General features: G+C 41.9%; 1 protein-coding gene across 1 annotated transcript in view; it reads left to right on the top strand.

The window, feature by feature from the left end:
• Positions 1–17,003, top strand: part of CPB2 (carboxypeptidase B2) — a 53,971-nt gene that overhangs the window by 29,562 nt on the left and 7,406 nt on the right. Inside the window, exons 7-9 of the mRNA XM_008259991.5 lie at positions 3,168–3,278; positions 4,499–4,592; positions 16,032–16,234. Coding sequence (XP_008258213.1) covers positions 3,168–3,278; positions 4,499–4,592; positions 16,032–16,234 — 408 coding nt within the window. The remainder of the gene's footprint in view (positions 1–3,167; positions 3,279–4,498; positions 4,593–16,031; positions 16,235–17,003) is intronic.

Genomic DNA, 17,003 nt, shown 5'->3' with positions numbered 1-17,003 from the left:
TGGAACATGATGCACACCCTTCCAGAGCAGCTATGTTTTCCCACATGTCACAGTACAGCATCTTGTCCCTGAAGAAGAGATCAGCATCCAAAAAAGACATGCATAGACAAGGAAACTGCCATCAAAGTAAACAAACTAATGACTATCAACTTCCATAATGCATGAAAGTAGTTAGAATTAAGTTTCAAATCCTATAAAATGGTAACACAAATTGTCCTCTACATAGAGTCATGCCACTGGAAGAAGAACTCAAAATATATGTCTAATAATGGTAATTGTCACCTTTCACTCAATTCATATTGGGTAAAGTTTTTTTCTTAATTCCTGTCCTTTTTTTGTGTGATACGTTTTCCCTCCTATTACACACCCTATCCTCTACCCCACCACCTGCTGAGTCTTTGTGAGAGAATTTACTCCACAAATATTTATAAATTGCTCATGAGTTTCCAGACTCTTGAGATAAAAAGGAAACAATATACAGCTGAAGGATCTTTTTTATTTTTTAAAAAAGATTTATTTATTTATTTGAAAGTCAGAGTTACACACAGAGAGAAGGAGAGGCAGAGAGAAAGAAGTCTTCCATCCGCTGGTTCACTCCCCAGCTGGCTGCAATGGCCAGAGCTTCCCACTCAGGTACAGGGGCCCAAGGACTTCCACTGCTTTCCCAGGCCATAGCAGAGAGCTGGATTGGAAGTGGAGCAGCCAGGACTCAAATCAGCGCCCATGTGGGATGCTGGCACTACAGGCGGCATCTTTACCTACTATGCCACAGTACCGCCCCCCACCCCCAGGATCTTACAGTCAAGTATTTTGCCCCAAAACAAGAACCAGATTTTTGTAGTCAATATGGTCAATAAGTTCTGCCTAATAAACATTGAAGAACTTCTATCCTCACCTGCCTGAAACTAATTCAGATCATCTCTCTGTGATTCAAACCACTGGAAGGGGAATTAGCTTTTTGAAAACTGCATGGTATATTTTATATTTAAAAAGCTAAGCACCCAAAGGCAAATTGAAAATTCAGCTTTTCAATCTTTCACTCTATTCTACAACTCAGTAAGGGTTTCCAAAATCATATCATTTGGTCTCAATTAAGGTAGTACAACACTGGGAAGATTGAAATCAATCTTTCCTTTCTGTGTGTTTCATTGTCTCTCAGGAGACCAAATTTGGCTGCATTTCATTTCTACACAGGCAGGGGCTAAGACTGACTTGTGTATATCTGTATGACTATAGTCAAAATCCCACTCAGCATCAGGCATGTCATAGGAGCCTAATGAACATGTGTTCATTTCTGTCTGAGTGCTGTGTTTCCAAAGCAGAGAATGCAATGCCCCTGAACTGAGCAGAAATCCTGAGATGAAAAAATGAAGAAGGAAGCTCCACAGAAGTGTAATCGAGTTTATTTAGGGCAGCTTCCATATGGGATTCCAGATGGAAATAAGAGCTAGGGCTGGACCAGGCTGAAGCCTAGAGCCTGGAACTCAAACCAGGTGTCCCATGTGAGTGGCAGGAATCCAAGCACATGAGCTATCATCTACTGCCTCCTAGGGTGTACAGTAGAAGGAACTGGATTAGAAGTGGGATAGCCAGGACTCAAACCACACACTCCACATACAGACAGCTCAAGAAGCGATTTAACTACTGTGCCACTTGCCCACCCCAGGCAAGATTTTATCCTTTTACAAATCACAAGGGAGCAAGGTATTTGAATTTATCATGCTACAACATCCCTTTAGCATTCTTTAGGAGCCCCTTAGGCATCATGTTGGGTTGTCCTATCTTATCAGAAAGGCTTCTAATAAACACATTTTTATGGCTGAAGAATGATGTCAATTAGGTGATGAGCTTCCTTCTGAGATAGAACAAGACTTACTATGGCATCACTACAGATTGCTGTCGCACACCATGCTTTGCTAGGTACCTTTTCCACAACTGGTTCTTCTCATTGCCAACCTCCCTCTCAACTTCTGCCCTGGAGAATGCTATCTACTTGCACACCATGGCATGCTCTAACCTCAGGGTCTTCCCAGAAGGACACTGCTTCATAGTAGCTTTATCAAGGAGAGGGGCTGCTGAATAGTATGCAGATTTTTTGTTTCCTTAAATATTTGTAGTGGACTTTTTGGCTTTAATCAGGAATTATTTTTGTTTTTTTGGAGGGAAGTTCAGAAATATTTATATTTTGTATCAATTACATAGGAAGATTGTTTGTACCCTGTGCAAGGCGTTTACCACCACCTGTAAAAGTACCTTGTGCTCAGCTCTTTTAAGGAATTAATATTTTCTTAAAGGTTACATCGACAAACCTAACCATGCCAAATGACTTTTTACAAAGGAACGAAAAACACATGAAAGAAGGCCGGCGCCGTGGCTCAATAGGCTAATCCTCCGCCTTGCGGCGCCGGCACACCGGGTTCTAGTCCCGGTCGGGGCGCCGGATTCTGTCCCGGTTGCCCCTCTTCCAGGCCAGCTCTCTGCTGTGGCCAGGGAGTGCAGTGGAGGATGGCCCAAGTGCTTGGGCCCTGCACCCCATGGGAGACCAGGAGAAGCACCTGGCTCCTGCCATCGGATCAGCGCGGTGCGCCAGCTGCAGCGGCGGCCATTGGAGGGTGAACCAACGGCAAAGGAAGACCTTTCTCTCTCTGTCTCTCTCTCTCACTGTCCACTCTGCCTGTCAAAAAAAATTAAAAAAATAAAAAAAAAATCTAAAAAAAAAAAAAAAAAAAAAAAAAAAGGCCGGCGCCGCGGCTCACTAGGCTAATCCTCCGCCTAGCGGCGCCGGCACACCGGGTTCTAGTCCCGGTTGGGGCGCCAGATTCTGTCCCGGTTGCCCCTCTTCCAGGCCAGCTCTCTGCTGTGGCCAGGGAGTGCAGTGGAGGATGGCCCAGGTGCTTGGGCCCTGCACCCCATGGGAGACCAGGAAAAGCACCTGGCTCCTGGCTCCTGCCATCGGATCAGCGTGGTGCGCCGGCCGCGGCGGCCATTGGAGGGTGAACCAACGGCAAAGGAAGACCTTTCTCTCTGTCTCTCTCTCTCACTGTCCACTCTGCCTGTCAAAAAAAAAAAAAAAAAAAAAAAAAAAAAAAAAAAAACATGAAAGAAACAGACCAAGGTTAGAAGGATTAAAATGAAATGCTTTTAAATGAACTTGGTTTATTTTGTAGGTAACTCAATTCTATGGGGAAGAAAGACTGCATAAAAGTCTTCTGAAGCATGTGGACTTCTATGTTATGCCAGTGATTAATGTGGATGGTTACGACTACACATGGAAAGAGGTAGGTGAAGGCAAAGAAGCAAAACAAAGCTTGCTTCCTTTGTGGATACAGGATACATAGGCTGAACTATTTAGACTACTGGATCTTGGCACAAAGGTCTTATGAAAAACTTGTAAATTTTTATTATGGAAAATTTAAACATACATAAAGTGGACATGATTATAAAGCAATCTCCTATGTACTCAACACACAGTCTCAACTACAATCAACCCATGGCCAACAATGTATCCTCCACCCACTTCTACCTTACCCATAGTATTTTAAAGCAAACCCCACGTACCACATGATTACATTAATAAATTTTCCATATGCATCTTGGAACGGACTCTGAAGAAAAAACAACCACAGTATAATTATATCTAAAAAGTCACAATAAATAGGGAAGAGCTGGCTGCATGGTTAAGATTCCAGCCGCCTGTACTGGAGTGCCTAGGCTGGATACCCACCTCTGGCTCCCGACTCCGATAATGCTCAGAAATGGAGCAGCCAGGAATAGAACAGGTATTTATATGGGATTGTGACATCGCAGGCAGTGGCCCAACCTACTGCACCACAATGCCAGTCCCCACTATATATTGCTAAATGAACAAATTATGTTTCAGAATAATATAGAATGACTCTTTGTATAGAAAAGGAAAGAAGGCAAAATAAAGGAACAGGCCGGCGCCGTGGCTCAATAGGCTAATCCTCCACCTTGCGGCGCCGGCACACCGGGTTCTAGTCCCGGTCGGGGCACCGGATTCTGTCCCGGTTGCCCCTCTTCCAGGCCAGCTCTCTGCTATGGCCAGGGAGTGCAGTGGAGGATGGCCCAGGTGCTTGGGCCCTGCACCCCATGGGAGACCAGGAAAAGCACCTGGATCCTGGCTCCTGCCATCGGATCAGCGCGGTGCGCCGGCTGCAGCGGCGGCCATTGGAGGGTGAACCAACGGCAAAGGAAGACCTTTCTCTCTCTGTCTCTCTCTCTCATTGTCCACTCTGCCTATCAAAAAAAAAAAAAAAAAGGAACAAAAAGCTACACTTTATACACATATACACACATATATATTTATTTGGATATTAAAAAAAGATTTTTTTCTTGGTGTATGACCATGCCTAACTTTCATAATTAACAAAAAGTATTAAAAATAGATTGTCATTATCTTTATATTTTAAAAAAGTGATGCCTTTCCTTGAGATACAAATGTGACTACCCTGGATATGTTGGTGTTGTGTTTATTCAGAATCGAATGTGGAGAAAGAACCGTTCTTCTCATGGGGGCAATCGTTGCGTTGGAACAGACTTGAACAGGAACTTTGCTTCCAGACACTGGTGTGGTAGGTGGCTTACTTTATTTCCAGCAATGTCTCTTCATTAAAAGGGTGATGAGAAAGACACTGAGCAAACTAATTACAGGGGAGGCCTAACTGAATTGGAGTACAATTTAAATACTAGACTTTTGGGATAAATGTAATACTAAGGATAGTGACTACTCAGCAAATTTTTCACCCCTCCACCCTGCTGTTTGTTTACCATTCAAATAAAGAGGTCAGGGGCCAGCTTTATAGTGCTGCCTGTGTCACTGGCATCCATATGAGTGTTGGTTCGAGTCCTGGTTACTCCATCTCAAATCCAGCTCCCTGCTAATGGTTGATGGCACAAGTATTTGGGCCCCTGCTACCCATGTGGAGAACCAATTGAAGTTCCTGTTGTGACCATTTGAGGAGTGAACCAGCAGATGGAAGGTCTCTCTTTCTTAGTAATGCTGTCTTTCAAATAAGTCAATTTTTAAAAAAATTAAAAATAAAATAAGGAGGTTTCTTAAAGTCGCTTCTAGTTTCAAAGCTCTAATATTCTATTATCCTAAGATAACATGGAAGGGACTGTTCAAGATCCTACTTTAATAAATAACATTTATCATTAAGATATCAAAAATCTCAGAGCCAAACCTTTCATTTTCTTTTTTTTTTAGCTTCTATTTCATGAATATAAATTTCCAAAGTACGACTTATGGATTACAATGGCTTCCCCCCCATACCGTCCCTCCCACCCGCAACCCTCCCCTTTCCCACTCCCTCTCCCCCTCCATTCACATCAAGATTCATTTTCGATTATCTTAATATACAGAAGATCAGCTTAGTATACATTAAGTAAAGATTTCAACAGTTTGCTCCCACATAGAAACATAAAGTGAAAAATAATAGATGATTTTCTTTAAATGATGATGAAATCAGATCAGACCAATTGTCATGTTTAATCCCAGTGAGAGTCAAGTTGGGAATTGATAATTTCTTTTTTTTTTTTCTTTACAGAAGATCAGTTTAGTATGCATTAAGTAAAGATTTCAACAGTTTGCACCCCCATAGAAACACAAAGTGAAATATACTGTTTGAGTACTCGTTATAGCATTAAATCTCAATGTACAGCACACTAAGGACAGAGATCCTAGATGAGGAGTAAGTGCACAGTGACTCCTGTTGTTGACTTTACCAATTGACACTCCTGTCTATGGCATCAGTAATCTCCCTATGCTCCAGTCATGAGTTTCCAAGGCTATGGAAGCCCTCTCAGTTCTCCGACTCTTATCTTGTTTAGACAAGGTCATAGTCAAAGTGGAGGTTCTCTCCTCCCTTCAGGGAAAGGTACCTCCTTCTTTGAAGACCTGTTCTTTCCACTGGGATCTCACTCACAGAGATCTTTTTGCCAGAGTGTCTTGGCTTTCCATGCCTGAAATACTCTCATGGGCTTTTCAGCCAGATCCGAATGGCTTTAGGGCTGATTCTGAGGCCAGAGTGCTATTTAGGACATCTGCCATTCTATGAGTCTGCTGAATATCTCGCTTCCCATGTTGGATCACTCTCCCCTTTATTTATTCTATCGGTTAGTGTTAGCAGGTACTAGACTTGTTTATGTGCTCCCTTTGACTCTTAGTCCTTTCATTATGATCAATTGTGAACTGAAATTGATCACTTGGAATAGTGAGATGGCATTGGCACATGCCACCTTGATGGGATTGAATTGGAATCCCCTGGTATGTTTCTAACTCTACCATTTGGGGCAAGTCAGCTTGAGCATGTCCCAAATTATACATCTCTTCCCTCTCTTATTCCCACTCTTATGTTTAACAGGGATCACATTTCAGTTAATTTTCAACACTCAAGAATAACTGTGTGATAATTACAGAATTAAACCAGTCATATTAAGTAGAACAGACAAAAAAAAAATACGAAGAGGGATAATGTATTAAGTTGTTCATTAACAGTCAGGGCTATGCTGATCAAGTCACCATTTCTCATAATGTCCATTTCACTTCAGGAGGTTTCCTTTTTGGTGTTCAGTCAGTTGTCACCAATCAGGGAGAACATATGGTATTTGTCCCTTTGGGACTGGCTTACTTCACTCAGCATGATGTGTTCCAGATTCCTCCATTTTGTTGCAAATGACTGGATTTCGTTGTTTCTTACTGCGGTATAGTATTCTAAAGAATACATATCCCATAATTTCTTTATCCAGTCTACCGTTGATGGCATGTAGGTTGGTTCCAGGTCTTGGCTATTGTGAATTGTGCTGCAATAAACATTAGGGTGCAGACCGCTTTTTTGTTTGCCAATTTAAATTCCTTTGGATAAATTCCAAGGAGTGGGATGGCTGGGTCGAATGGTAGGGTTATATTCAGGTTTCTGAGGAATCTCCAGACTGACTTCCATAGTGGCTTGACCAGTTTGCATTCCCACCAACAGTGGGTTAGTGTCCCTTTTTCCCCACATCCTCACCAGCATCTGTTGTTGGTAGATTTCTGTATGTGAGCCATTCTAACCGGGGTGAGATGAAACCTCATTGTGGTTTTGATTTGCATTTCCCTGATTACTAGTGATCTTGAACATTTTTTCATGTGCCTGTTGGCCATTTGGATTTCCTCTTTTGAAAAATGTCTATTGAGGTCCTTGGCCCATCTCTTAATTGGGTTGTTGGTTTTGTTTTTGTGGAGTTTCTTGATCTCTTTGTAGATTCTGGTTATTAACCCTTTATCTGTTGCATAGTTTGCAAATATTTTTTCCCATTCTGTCGGTTGTCTCTTCACTCTCCTGACTGTTTCTTTTGCAGTACAGAAACTTCTCAATTTGATGCAATCCCAATAGTTGATTTTGGCTTTGACTGCCTGTGCCTCCCGGGTCTTTTCCAGAAATTCTTTGCCTGTGCCAATATCTTGAAGGGTTTCTCCAATGTTCTCTAGTAACTTGATGGTGTCAGGTCGTAGATTTAGGTCTTTAATCCATGTTGAGTGGATTTTTGTGTAAGGTGTAAGGTAGGGGTCTTGCTTCATGCTTCTGCACGTGGAGATCCAGTTTTCCCAGCACCATTTATTGAATAGACTGTCCTTGCTCCAGGAATTAGTTTTAGATCCTTGATCAAATATAAGTTGGCTATAGATGTTTGGGTTGATTTCTGGTGTTTCAATTCTGTTCCATTGGTCTATCCATCTGTTTCTGTACCAGTACCATGCTGTTTTGATTACAACTGCCCTGTAGTATGTCCTGAAATCTGGTATTGAGATGCCTCCGGTTTTGTTTTTGTTGTACAAGATTGCTTTAGCTATTCGAGGTCTCTTTTGCCTCCATATGAATTTCAGCATAATTTTTTCTAGATCTGAGAAGAATGTCTTTGGTATCCTGATTGGAATTTCATTGAATCTATAAATTGCTTTTGGGAGAATGGACATTTTGATGATGTTCATTCTTCCAATCCATGAGCATGGAAGATTTTTCCATTTTTTGGTATCCTCTTCTATTTCTTTCTTTAAGATTTTGTAATTCTCATCGTAGAGATCTTTAACGTCCTTGGTTAAGTTTATTCCAAGGTATTTGATTGTTTTTGTAGCTATTGTGAATGGGATTGATCTTAGCAGTTCTTTCTCAGTCATGGCATTGCTTGTGTATACAAAGGCTGTTGATTTTTGTGCATTGATTTTATATCCTGCCACTTTGCCAAACACCTCTATGAGTTCCAATAGTCTCTTAGTAGAGTTCTTTGGATCCTCTAAGTAAAGAATCATATCATCTGCAAAGAGGGATAGTTTGACTTCTTCCTTCTCAATTTGTATTCCTTTGATTTCTTTTTCTTTTTCTTGTCTGATGGCTCTGGCTAAAACTTCCAGAACTATGTTAAATAGCAGTGGTGAGAGTGGGCATCCCTGCCTGGTGCCAGATCTCAGTGGAAATGCTTCCAACTTTTCCCCATTCAATAGGATGCTGGCCATGGGTTTTTTATAAATTGCTTTGATTATATTGAGGAATGTTCCTTCTATACCCAATTTGCTTAGAGTTTTCATCATGAAAGGGTGTTGAATTTTATTGAATGCTTTCTCTGCATCAATTGAGATAATCATATGGTTTTTCTTTTGCAGTCTGTTAATGTGGTGAATCACATTGATTGATTTGCGAATGTTGAACCATCCCTGCATACCAGGGATGAATCCTACTTGGTCTGGGTGGATGATTTTCCTGATGTGTTGTTGTACTCTATTGGCCAGAATTTTATTGAGGATTTTTGTGTCTATGTTCATCAGGGATATTGGTCTGTAATTTTCTTTCAGTGCTGCATCTTTCTCTGGCTTAGGGATTAAGGTGATGCTGGCTTCATAGAAAGAATTTGGGAGGATTCCCTCTTTTTCGATTGTTCTGAATAGTTTGAGAAGAAATGGGATTAGTTCTTCTTTAAATGTCTGGTAGAATTCAGCAGTGAATCCATCTGGTCCTGGGCTTTTCTTTGTTGGGAGGGCCTTTATTACTGTTTCAATTTCTGTTTCAGTTATGGGTCTATTTAGGTTTTCTATGTCTTCATGGTTCAATTTTGGTAGATTGCATGTGTCCAGGAATCTATCCATTTCTGATAGATTTTCCTGTTTGCTGGCCTACAGGTCCTTGTAGTAATTTCTGATGATTCTTTTTATTTCTGTGGTGTCTGTTGTTACGTTTCCTTTTTCATCTCTGATTTTATTGATTTGGGTCTTTTCTCTTCTTTTTTTAGTTAGTTGGGCTAATGGGGTGTCAATTTTGTTTATTTTTTCAAAAAACCAGCTTCTTGCTTGGCTGATTTTTTGTAGTGTTTTTTTGGATTCAATCCTGTTAATTTCTTCTCTGGTTTTAATTATTTCTCTTCTCCTACTAGATTTGGGTTTGGTTTGCTGCAGTTTTTCTAGGTCCTTGAGATGCACTGAAAGCTCATTTATTTGGTACCTTTCCAATTTTTTGATATAGGCACCTATTGCTATAAATTTGCCTCTCAATACTGCTTTTGCTGTATCCCATAAGTTTTGATATGTTGTGTTGTTATCTTCATTTACTTCCAGAAAGTTTTTGATTTCTCTTTTGATTTCTTGAATGACCCAGTGTTCATTCAGGAGCATGTTGTTCAGTCTCCATGTGTTTGCATACTTTCTGGGGTTTCCTGAGTTGCTAATTTCCAGCTTCATTCCGCTGTGGTCTGAGAAGCTGCATCAAACCTTTCATTTTCAATTGTGCAGGCAAATGTTTACTTCTGCAGTGATTGAAAAACATTTTTCTTTTTTTTTCACTATTCACTTTTTTTTTTTTTTTTTTTTTTGACAGAGTGGCCAGTGAGAGAGAGAGAGACAGAGAGAAAGGTCTTCCTTTTCTGTTGGTTCACCCCCTAATTGCCGTTGCGGCCAGCGCGCTACAGCCGGCACACCACGCTGATCCGATGGCAGGAGCCAGGTGCTTCTCCTGGTCTCCCATGGGGTGCAGGGCCCAAGGACTTGGGCCATCCTCCACTGCACTCCCGGGCCACAGCAGAGAGCTGGCCTGGAAGAGGGGCAACCGGGACAGAATCCAGTGCCCCGACCAGGACTACAACCTGGTGTGCTGGCGCTGCTAGGCAGAGGATTAGCCTATTGAACCATGGCGCCGGCCACTATTTACTTTCTTAACAATTTCTGTTTTCATGAATAATAAAGAAAATATAAACAGTAATATAAAGATAAACACAGTGGGACTGAATCATTTTTTGATTTGAATGAGCTGAAGCCCTCAGAGGGTACTGATTTAGCTATTCGAGAACATAGAACATAGTACTACACTTGAGATGCATTTGCAAAACAAAACAAATTGGAACAATGAGATTGCATCATTTATATTTCCAAATTAGGCACACATGGATGTGTGGGAGCTCCAAGGAGAGAAGCTCTTGTACTCAAAGAGGCACCCTCTTCTTCCCACACATTTGCTGTTCAGTCTTACATATGGGATCTTATCTATTTCCTCTGAAAGAAGTAAAAACGCATAATTTTGAACATTTCATCATTGTCCCAGAGTACACATGAAAACCGCACAAAAAAGTCCTTATCCTGTTTCTTTCCCCTCCGGGTTAGAAACTCCAGCAGGGCAGGGACCATCATTCATCATCCAGTGCAAGGCCTGGCATGTACAGGGTTCTCAGAAATGTGAATTAAATGAACCCGTGAGTGAATCACGTTGCTCTGAGATCTACAGATGCGGTAGGAACACAAAGGAAGGAACACGTGATCCTGACTTAGGGAACACTTAGTGGTTTCTCTCTAACAGTCATCCTGAAAGTTACTGCACCAAGGTCCACAGGCTGCTGTAGCACTGATAACCAGCCAGGGACTCAGGGGAGCAGCGCTAATGCCAAAAAGATCTGAATCAATTGGACTGACTAAGTGCCAAACAGTTTACGTATCATCTATATATCGTAGATGGAGAAACCCAGACTTTAAACTATTAGGTTCCTGGGGCCGGCACTCTGGTGTAGTAGGCTAAGCCTCCACCTGTGGCACTCGCATCCCAAATGGGTGCCAGTTCATGTCCTGGCTGCTCCTCTTCTGATCCAGCTCTCTTATGGCCTGCTTATGGAAAGCTGTAGAGGATGGCCCAAGTGATTGGCCCCCTGCACCCACATGGGAGACCAGGAAGGAGCTCCTGGCTCTTGGTTCTTGGCTTCAGATTGGCTCAGCTGCAGCTGTTCCGGCCATTTGTGGAGTGAACCAGAGGATGGAAGACCTTTCTTCCTGTCTCTCCCTCTCTCTGTAACTCTACCTCTCAAATAAATAAAATCTAAAAAGCAAAACAAAACAGTTAGTTTCCTTGCTCAGGTTCTCTGGCTAGTAAGTGGTAGAGCTAGTATATAAACCCAGGCCAACTGACTCCAAATTTATTGAAATTCTTCTTCGTCTGACAATAACTCTCCAACAAGCTCCCTTTTATAATTTCCCATTTTATCTTCAAGCTCTTTTGGTACTCAATTATAATTAATCATTTTCATAGTGATTTCATTATTATCTAGTTTAAATAGCTGAAGGATCAAAATGTAGTTTGTGATTTTCATCAAGAAATACCTCTGTCCCCTTGTAGGCATGGTACTTTTATTATTACATAATACAAGAGCTGGAAACAGAGGTAGCAAATATATAAGAAAGAAAGTATCAAACAAAACAAAAAAGAACTTCTTTTTTTTTTTTTTTTTTGCCAACTGTCCCAGCATCTCTTCATGACTATGTATGCAAAATTGTGTGAAAGCAGAATTGAATCTCATTTCTTGCTTGTCCCTGCAACAAGAAAGTGCCTTTATGTTGCTTTATACAAAGGTTCTAAAAGCAATTCACTGACAAACAGGAAGTGGCATGTCAAGCCGACTTACTCACTTTTTATGTCCCCCTTACCCTCCTTCTATACTAAAATCCCTTATTTCTTTTACTATGAGAAAGAGTGTTTATTAAAACTAATTTTTATTATGTAAAATATATGTAACATAAAATTTGCCTTTTTAATTTATCTTAAAATTTTTGAAGTCTATTTTATGTGAGAGGCAGAGAGAAAGTGTTTCTTTCTTTCTTCCTTTTTTTTTTTTTTTTTTTTTGACTGGCAGAGTTAGAGAGAGACAGAGAGAAAGGCCTTTCTTTCTGTTGGTTCACCCCCAAAACGGCTGCTACAGCCGGTGCGCTGCGCTCATCTGAAGCCAGGAGCCAGTGCTTCCTCCTGCAGCTGCAGGGACGCACGCACTTGGGCCATCCTCCACTGCCTTCCCGGGCCACAGCAGAGAGCTGGCCTGGAAGAGGAGCAACCAGGACAGAATCCGGCACCCCAACCAGGACTAGAACCTGGGGTGCCGGCGCCGCAGGCGGAGGATTAACCTAGTGAGCCGCGGCGCCAGCCGAGAAAGTGTTTCTATTGCTGGTTCACTCCCAAAGTGCGCACAATGTCCAGGACTAAGCCAGCCAAAGCCAGGTTCCAGGTCTCAGTCTAGGTCTCCCACATGGGTAGCAGGGACCCAATTACTTGAGCCATCACCCATGGCCTTCCAAAGTCTGCATTAGCAGGAAACTGGAGTGAGAAACTGGAACCAGGTATGGAATCCAGGCACTCTAATATGGAATGCAGACATCCTGTTAGGCAAAGTGCCCACTCCCATTTTCATGTTAGAATTGTAAACTCAAGTGGCATTACTTACATTGACAGTGTTATGACTACCTATTTCCAAAACTTCAATGTTATCCCAAACAGAAACTCTGTTAACTATTAAACAATGTCTCCTTATTCCCTGCCTTTTCCCCAGTCGCTGGTAATTTCTAATCTACTCTCTCTTTCTCTGTCTCTATGAATTTGCCTGGTCTAAATGATGCTTTTGATTCCATGTCTATAAGTAAAAGAATGCTTGAGCTTGTAAGAGCCTGATAGCCCCAAATCCCCAGGGAACAGACGTGACCCTCCTGAGACTCAGGGAGATGTAGCAGTTTGCTCACATTGACATGGCTGCTTAATAGTCAAGCAGAGTCTCACATGCAAGTTTTCTGGCTCTTCAGGGATCTTGCCACTAAAATGCCTGAAATCTCTAAAATGACAACCACAGAGTAAGAGTCAGAGACTGCCTTGCATTAACAACATGTTTATTGAGCACTTGAAATGTGGCTTGTCTGGTCTGAGACGTACTCCAAAATTCGAGTGTAAAAGTGACAGAGGGATGGGCATTTAGCCCAGGAGTGAAGATGCCAGTTCAGGCACTTGTATGCCACATTGGAGGCCCTGGGTTTGATACTTGGGTCTGGCTCCTGACTCCAGCTTCCTGCTAATGCAGATGCAGGAAGGCAGCAGTGATGGGTCAAGTAATTGGCCCCTTATCATCCATGTGGGAGCCCTGGGATGAATTCCTGCTCCAGGCCTTAGCCCCGTCCAGTCCTATATATTGAAGGCAGTTAGTTGGGGAATGAACAGTGAATGGAAATCTCTCTCCCTCTCAAATGAATAAACAACACATTTAAAACATTGTGTTAATAAAATTTGCATATTTTTGAATAATTTAATGTTGATTCCATTTGAGATGATGATACTTTGTACATACTGAGTTAAATGAAGTAGAATATTAAATTCATTTCACTTACTACTTTTTACTTTTATGAAAGTAGTTACTTGAAAATTTAAAATAAGTGTGTGACTTGCATTATGTTTCTATTGAACATCCCTGGTCTGTAGACTCATACTTGGGAACCACCTCTCCAGCTCTTTCATGCCCTCACCCACCTTTGTCTTCTGTACGTGTTTTCTGCAACTCTCCATGTTCTAGAACTATACACCAGGGAAAAAGAGGGTAAGAGTATCCAAAGGTGACTAAACTATCAAAAACAGTTTGTTCAATTATATTGCTGGTTAAAAATAAAAACAATTAAAATACTTGGAAAGGTATCTGGTGTTCAGCACATTTTCTTATGGGGAAATAACTGTTTAGTAAACATTATTTCTGTCCAAATAAAAGGAAAAAAACAGAGCAACCCTAAAAAACATAGGTGACTTTGTAAGGAGAGTGATGCAACTGGATTCAGAAACATACATAAACTGGACCTGGAGCACTGCACTGATTCCCTCCTCTCTCCACCTCATCTCCAGGGTACACGTAGCTTTCTGTGGGTTCCAGTGTACATGATGATGATAAGGATGGAAAGCAGCAAACTTAGGGAACCCACAGTGTATGCAGGCACTGTGCAGTTCTTTGTATGCATTAGCTAAGCCAATACTCAATCCCCAGTTAATGTAGAATTTTTAAATCTTGTAGATAAAGAAATTGAGCTTTAGATAGGTTTAAAAAATTACCCAAGGCCACATAGCTATTAAGTGGCAAAGCCAAGATTAAAACTGAGCGATTGGGTACTTAACAGTATGCTGTGTAGCCTCATACTGTGTAGGATGGTTACCACCAACAGCGTGAAATTTGCATCTCCTAACATAACAATATATACTTCCTAGGGTTGCTGTGAGGATTAAATGAGGAACTGCAGAAATCTTACCACAGCTCCCGACATAAGCCTGTACTCTGTGGGTGGGAGCTGCTGCTGTTATTATTATCTTTGTTCAAGAGAACAGCTGGACAGAAACTAGTCTTGCTTTCAAATTATCACTGGGAGAAACAAGACTGACAGCACAAATGAGTCCTACAACATTTCTAGGAGGGAGTAATCTCTTGAGTCACAGGTGGCTCTCTGGGGCTCTGTCACTGTGAATGAGGGACAGAGTAGAAGTGTTGGAAGGCAGGCCTTCATCTGAAATGATATATACCAAAATCTCTCCAAGGAATGAATAACACTATTCTGGCACCAAATGTCTGCAAGGTGTCCGGCGCATAACAAATCTTCCCAGGCAGACGAATCAATTAATTCACAGGCTTTTATTGGGGTTCCGCTCCCGGGTGAGGTTCCACGGCCCCAACAGAGCAACAGAGCGGGGGCTGTGGAAGTCACGCGTCAGAGATTGGGAGAGCTCCTTTTATAGATTCAGGGCATGGGGGTTAAAGGTTGAGGCGGGTCTGATCCTCACTGGTTGACCTTCAGGCACCCGCGGAGACCTTGACAAGGACTTTTCTTCCCTGGAAGTGCGGGTAGGGACTCTCCATTCCCGGAAGTGTAGGCCTTCCCTCCTTGCGGATCCCAAAGCTACTAATGTCACCACCCATTTTATTGGCTAAACCACTTTAGCAAGTGTTGAAAAGAGCTCTGAAGGCAGACCTGCAAATTCTGAGTCCTCAAGTGAGACTTTTCTTGTATGAGCTATAATGACAAGTAGTTTTTTACTATAAAAACCAGGAAAACCATATTTACAGTGGATTAAAGAAAATGAGGCTCATTTTTACATCACAGAACCAGATATTTGGACAGGGCTCTCATCTCCAAACTTCTCTTGGCTGCTTCCTCAAGGCTGCAAGATAGGCAGCAAGAGAGGGTGGGGTTAGGAGTAACTGTTAGGGGGTCTGCTCTGTGGGTTTGCGAATATTTGACTCCGAAGAGACATAAGCAATATTTAGCAGGCATCAGAAACACCTTCTTGGGATGGGCATTTGATATGGTTGTAAAGACATCGCTCAGGATGCACACATCCTACCTTACAGTGCTGGTTTGGGTCCCAGCAACTTTGCTTCTGATTCCAGCTTCCTACTAATGTGTACCCTGGAAGGCAGCAAATCATGGCTCAAGTGCCCATCTGAGAGACCTGGGTTGAATTATCTTATTTACTGACTCCAGCCTGGTTCAGCCCTGGCTGTTGCAGGCATTTGTGGAGTGAACTAGTGAATGAATGGTTTCTCTTTGTCTCTCTGTTTTTCCAATAAATAAAAAATGGATTTAAAAATAAAAAAAAAATGTTCTTTAAAGAGCACTACCTCACCCCCAGATATTGGGAGGACATCTCATCAGGGAAACACTATATTATGATGATACATGCATCTATTTTATCAATTCCATTTTATCAACCTTACTACAGAGGAAGGTGCCTCAAGTGTCTCATGTTCGGAAACCTACTGTGGACTTTATCCCGAGTCCGAGCCAGAGGTGAAGGCAGTGGCCAGCTTCCTGAGAAGAAATATCAACCACATTAAAGCTTACATCAGCATGCACTCTTACTCCCAGAAGATACTCTTCCCATATTCCTATAATAGAAGCAGAAGCAAAGACCATGAGGAGCTGGTAAGTACTAGTTTGTTATTATTCTCATTAACATTTCAGAAATAAAATCATACTTAGTTGAAGAATCAAAACCTGTGGGAAAATGTTCCTGTTCAGGACAGATGAATGAATGTTTCACACCATGGGTTCACTCTGTTAAAGGGTGGTCCTGAGGTCAAGGGTCACTACAGGAAGGTCATCAGTGGGCCTTACCCTGAGGACATGATCTTAATTCCAGCAGATGGACTTCCTAAGAAAATATCAAATTTCTATCAGCTCAGGAGGGAACTATTGCACCTGAACTGATCTGCACATGAAGCCACAGGAGCAAAGACAAGAGTCTCTGGAATGGCAGGACTACTGTGTGGTCTTAAGCCTCCTGCGGCAGCCTACCACAGATGAAGTCTCAGCCCCACCCTCCTCGTTTGGTGTTAACTGTGGTGACTGTGGATGCACTGAACCCTCCACCTCTTGAGTTTTGGTCCCATGAAAGTATTTCCACAATGAAGCCAACCTGTTTTGTCAGAATGTAGTGGACAATACCGAAAATTGAAAGAGGACCCATATAGTTTGCTAATCTCTCATCATGTTTTGGTATCAGATGTTCTATGCTTGGGTTGATGGATAAAAGGTAGCTGGTAAAGTTCTCATCCCAGGTGCTTTCCAGTCAATGGAAGTATCATGGCAACAATCTCATTCTTGGGGAAGGACTGATATTTATATAGTAGTTTGCATTTTACAGATTCATTATTTTTCTGCCTCTATTAACAGAATGAAATACAGTGACACT

This window comes from Oryctolagus cuniculus, chromosome 9 (assembly GCF_051225735.1).
Source record: "Oryctolagus cuniculus isolate XC-2025 breed Fujian yellow rabbit chromosome 9, ASM5122573v1, whole genome shotgun sequence".
NCBI lineage: Eukaryota > Metazoa > Chordata > Mammalia > Lagomorpha > Leporidae > Oryctolagus > Oryctolagus cuniculus.
This window is presented reverse-complemented; position numbering and strand designations above follow the sequence as displayed.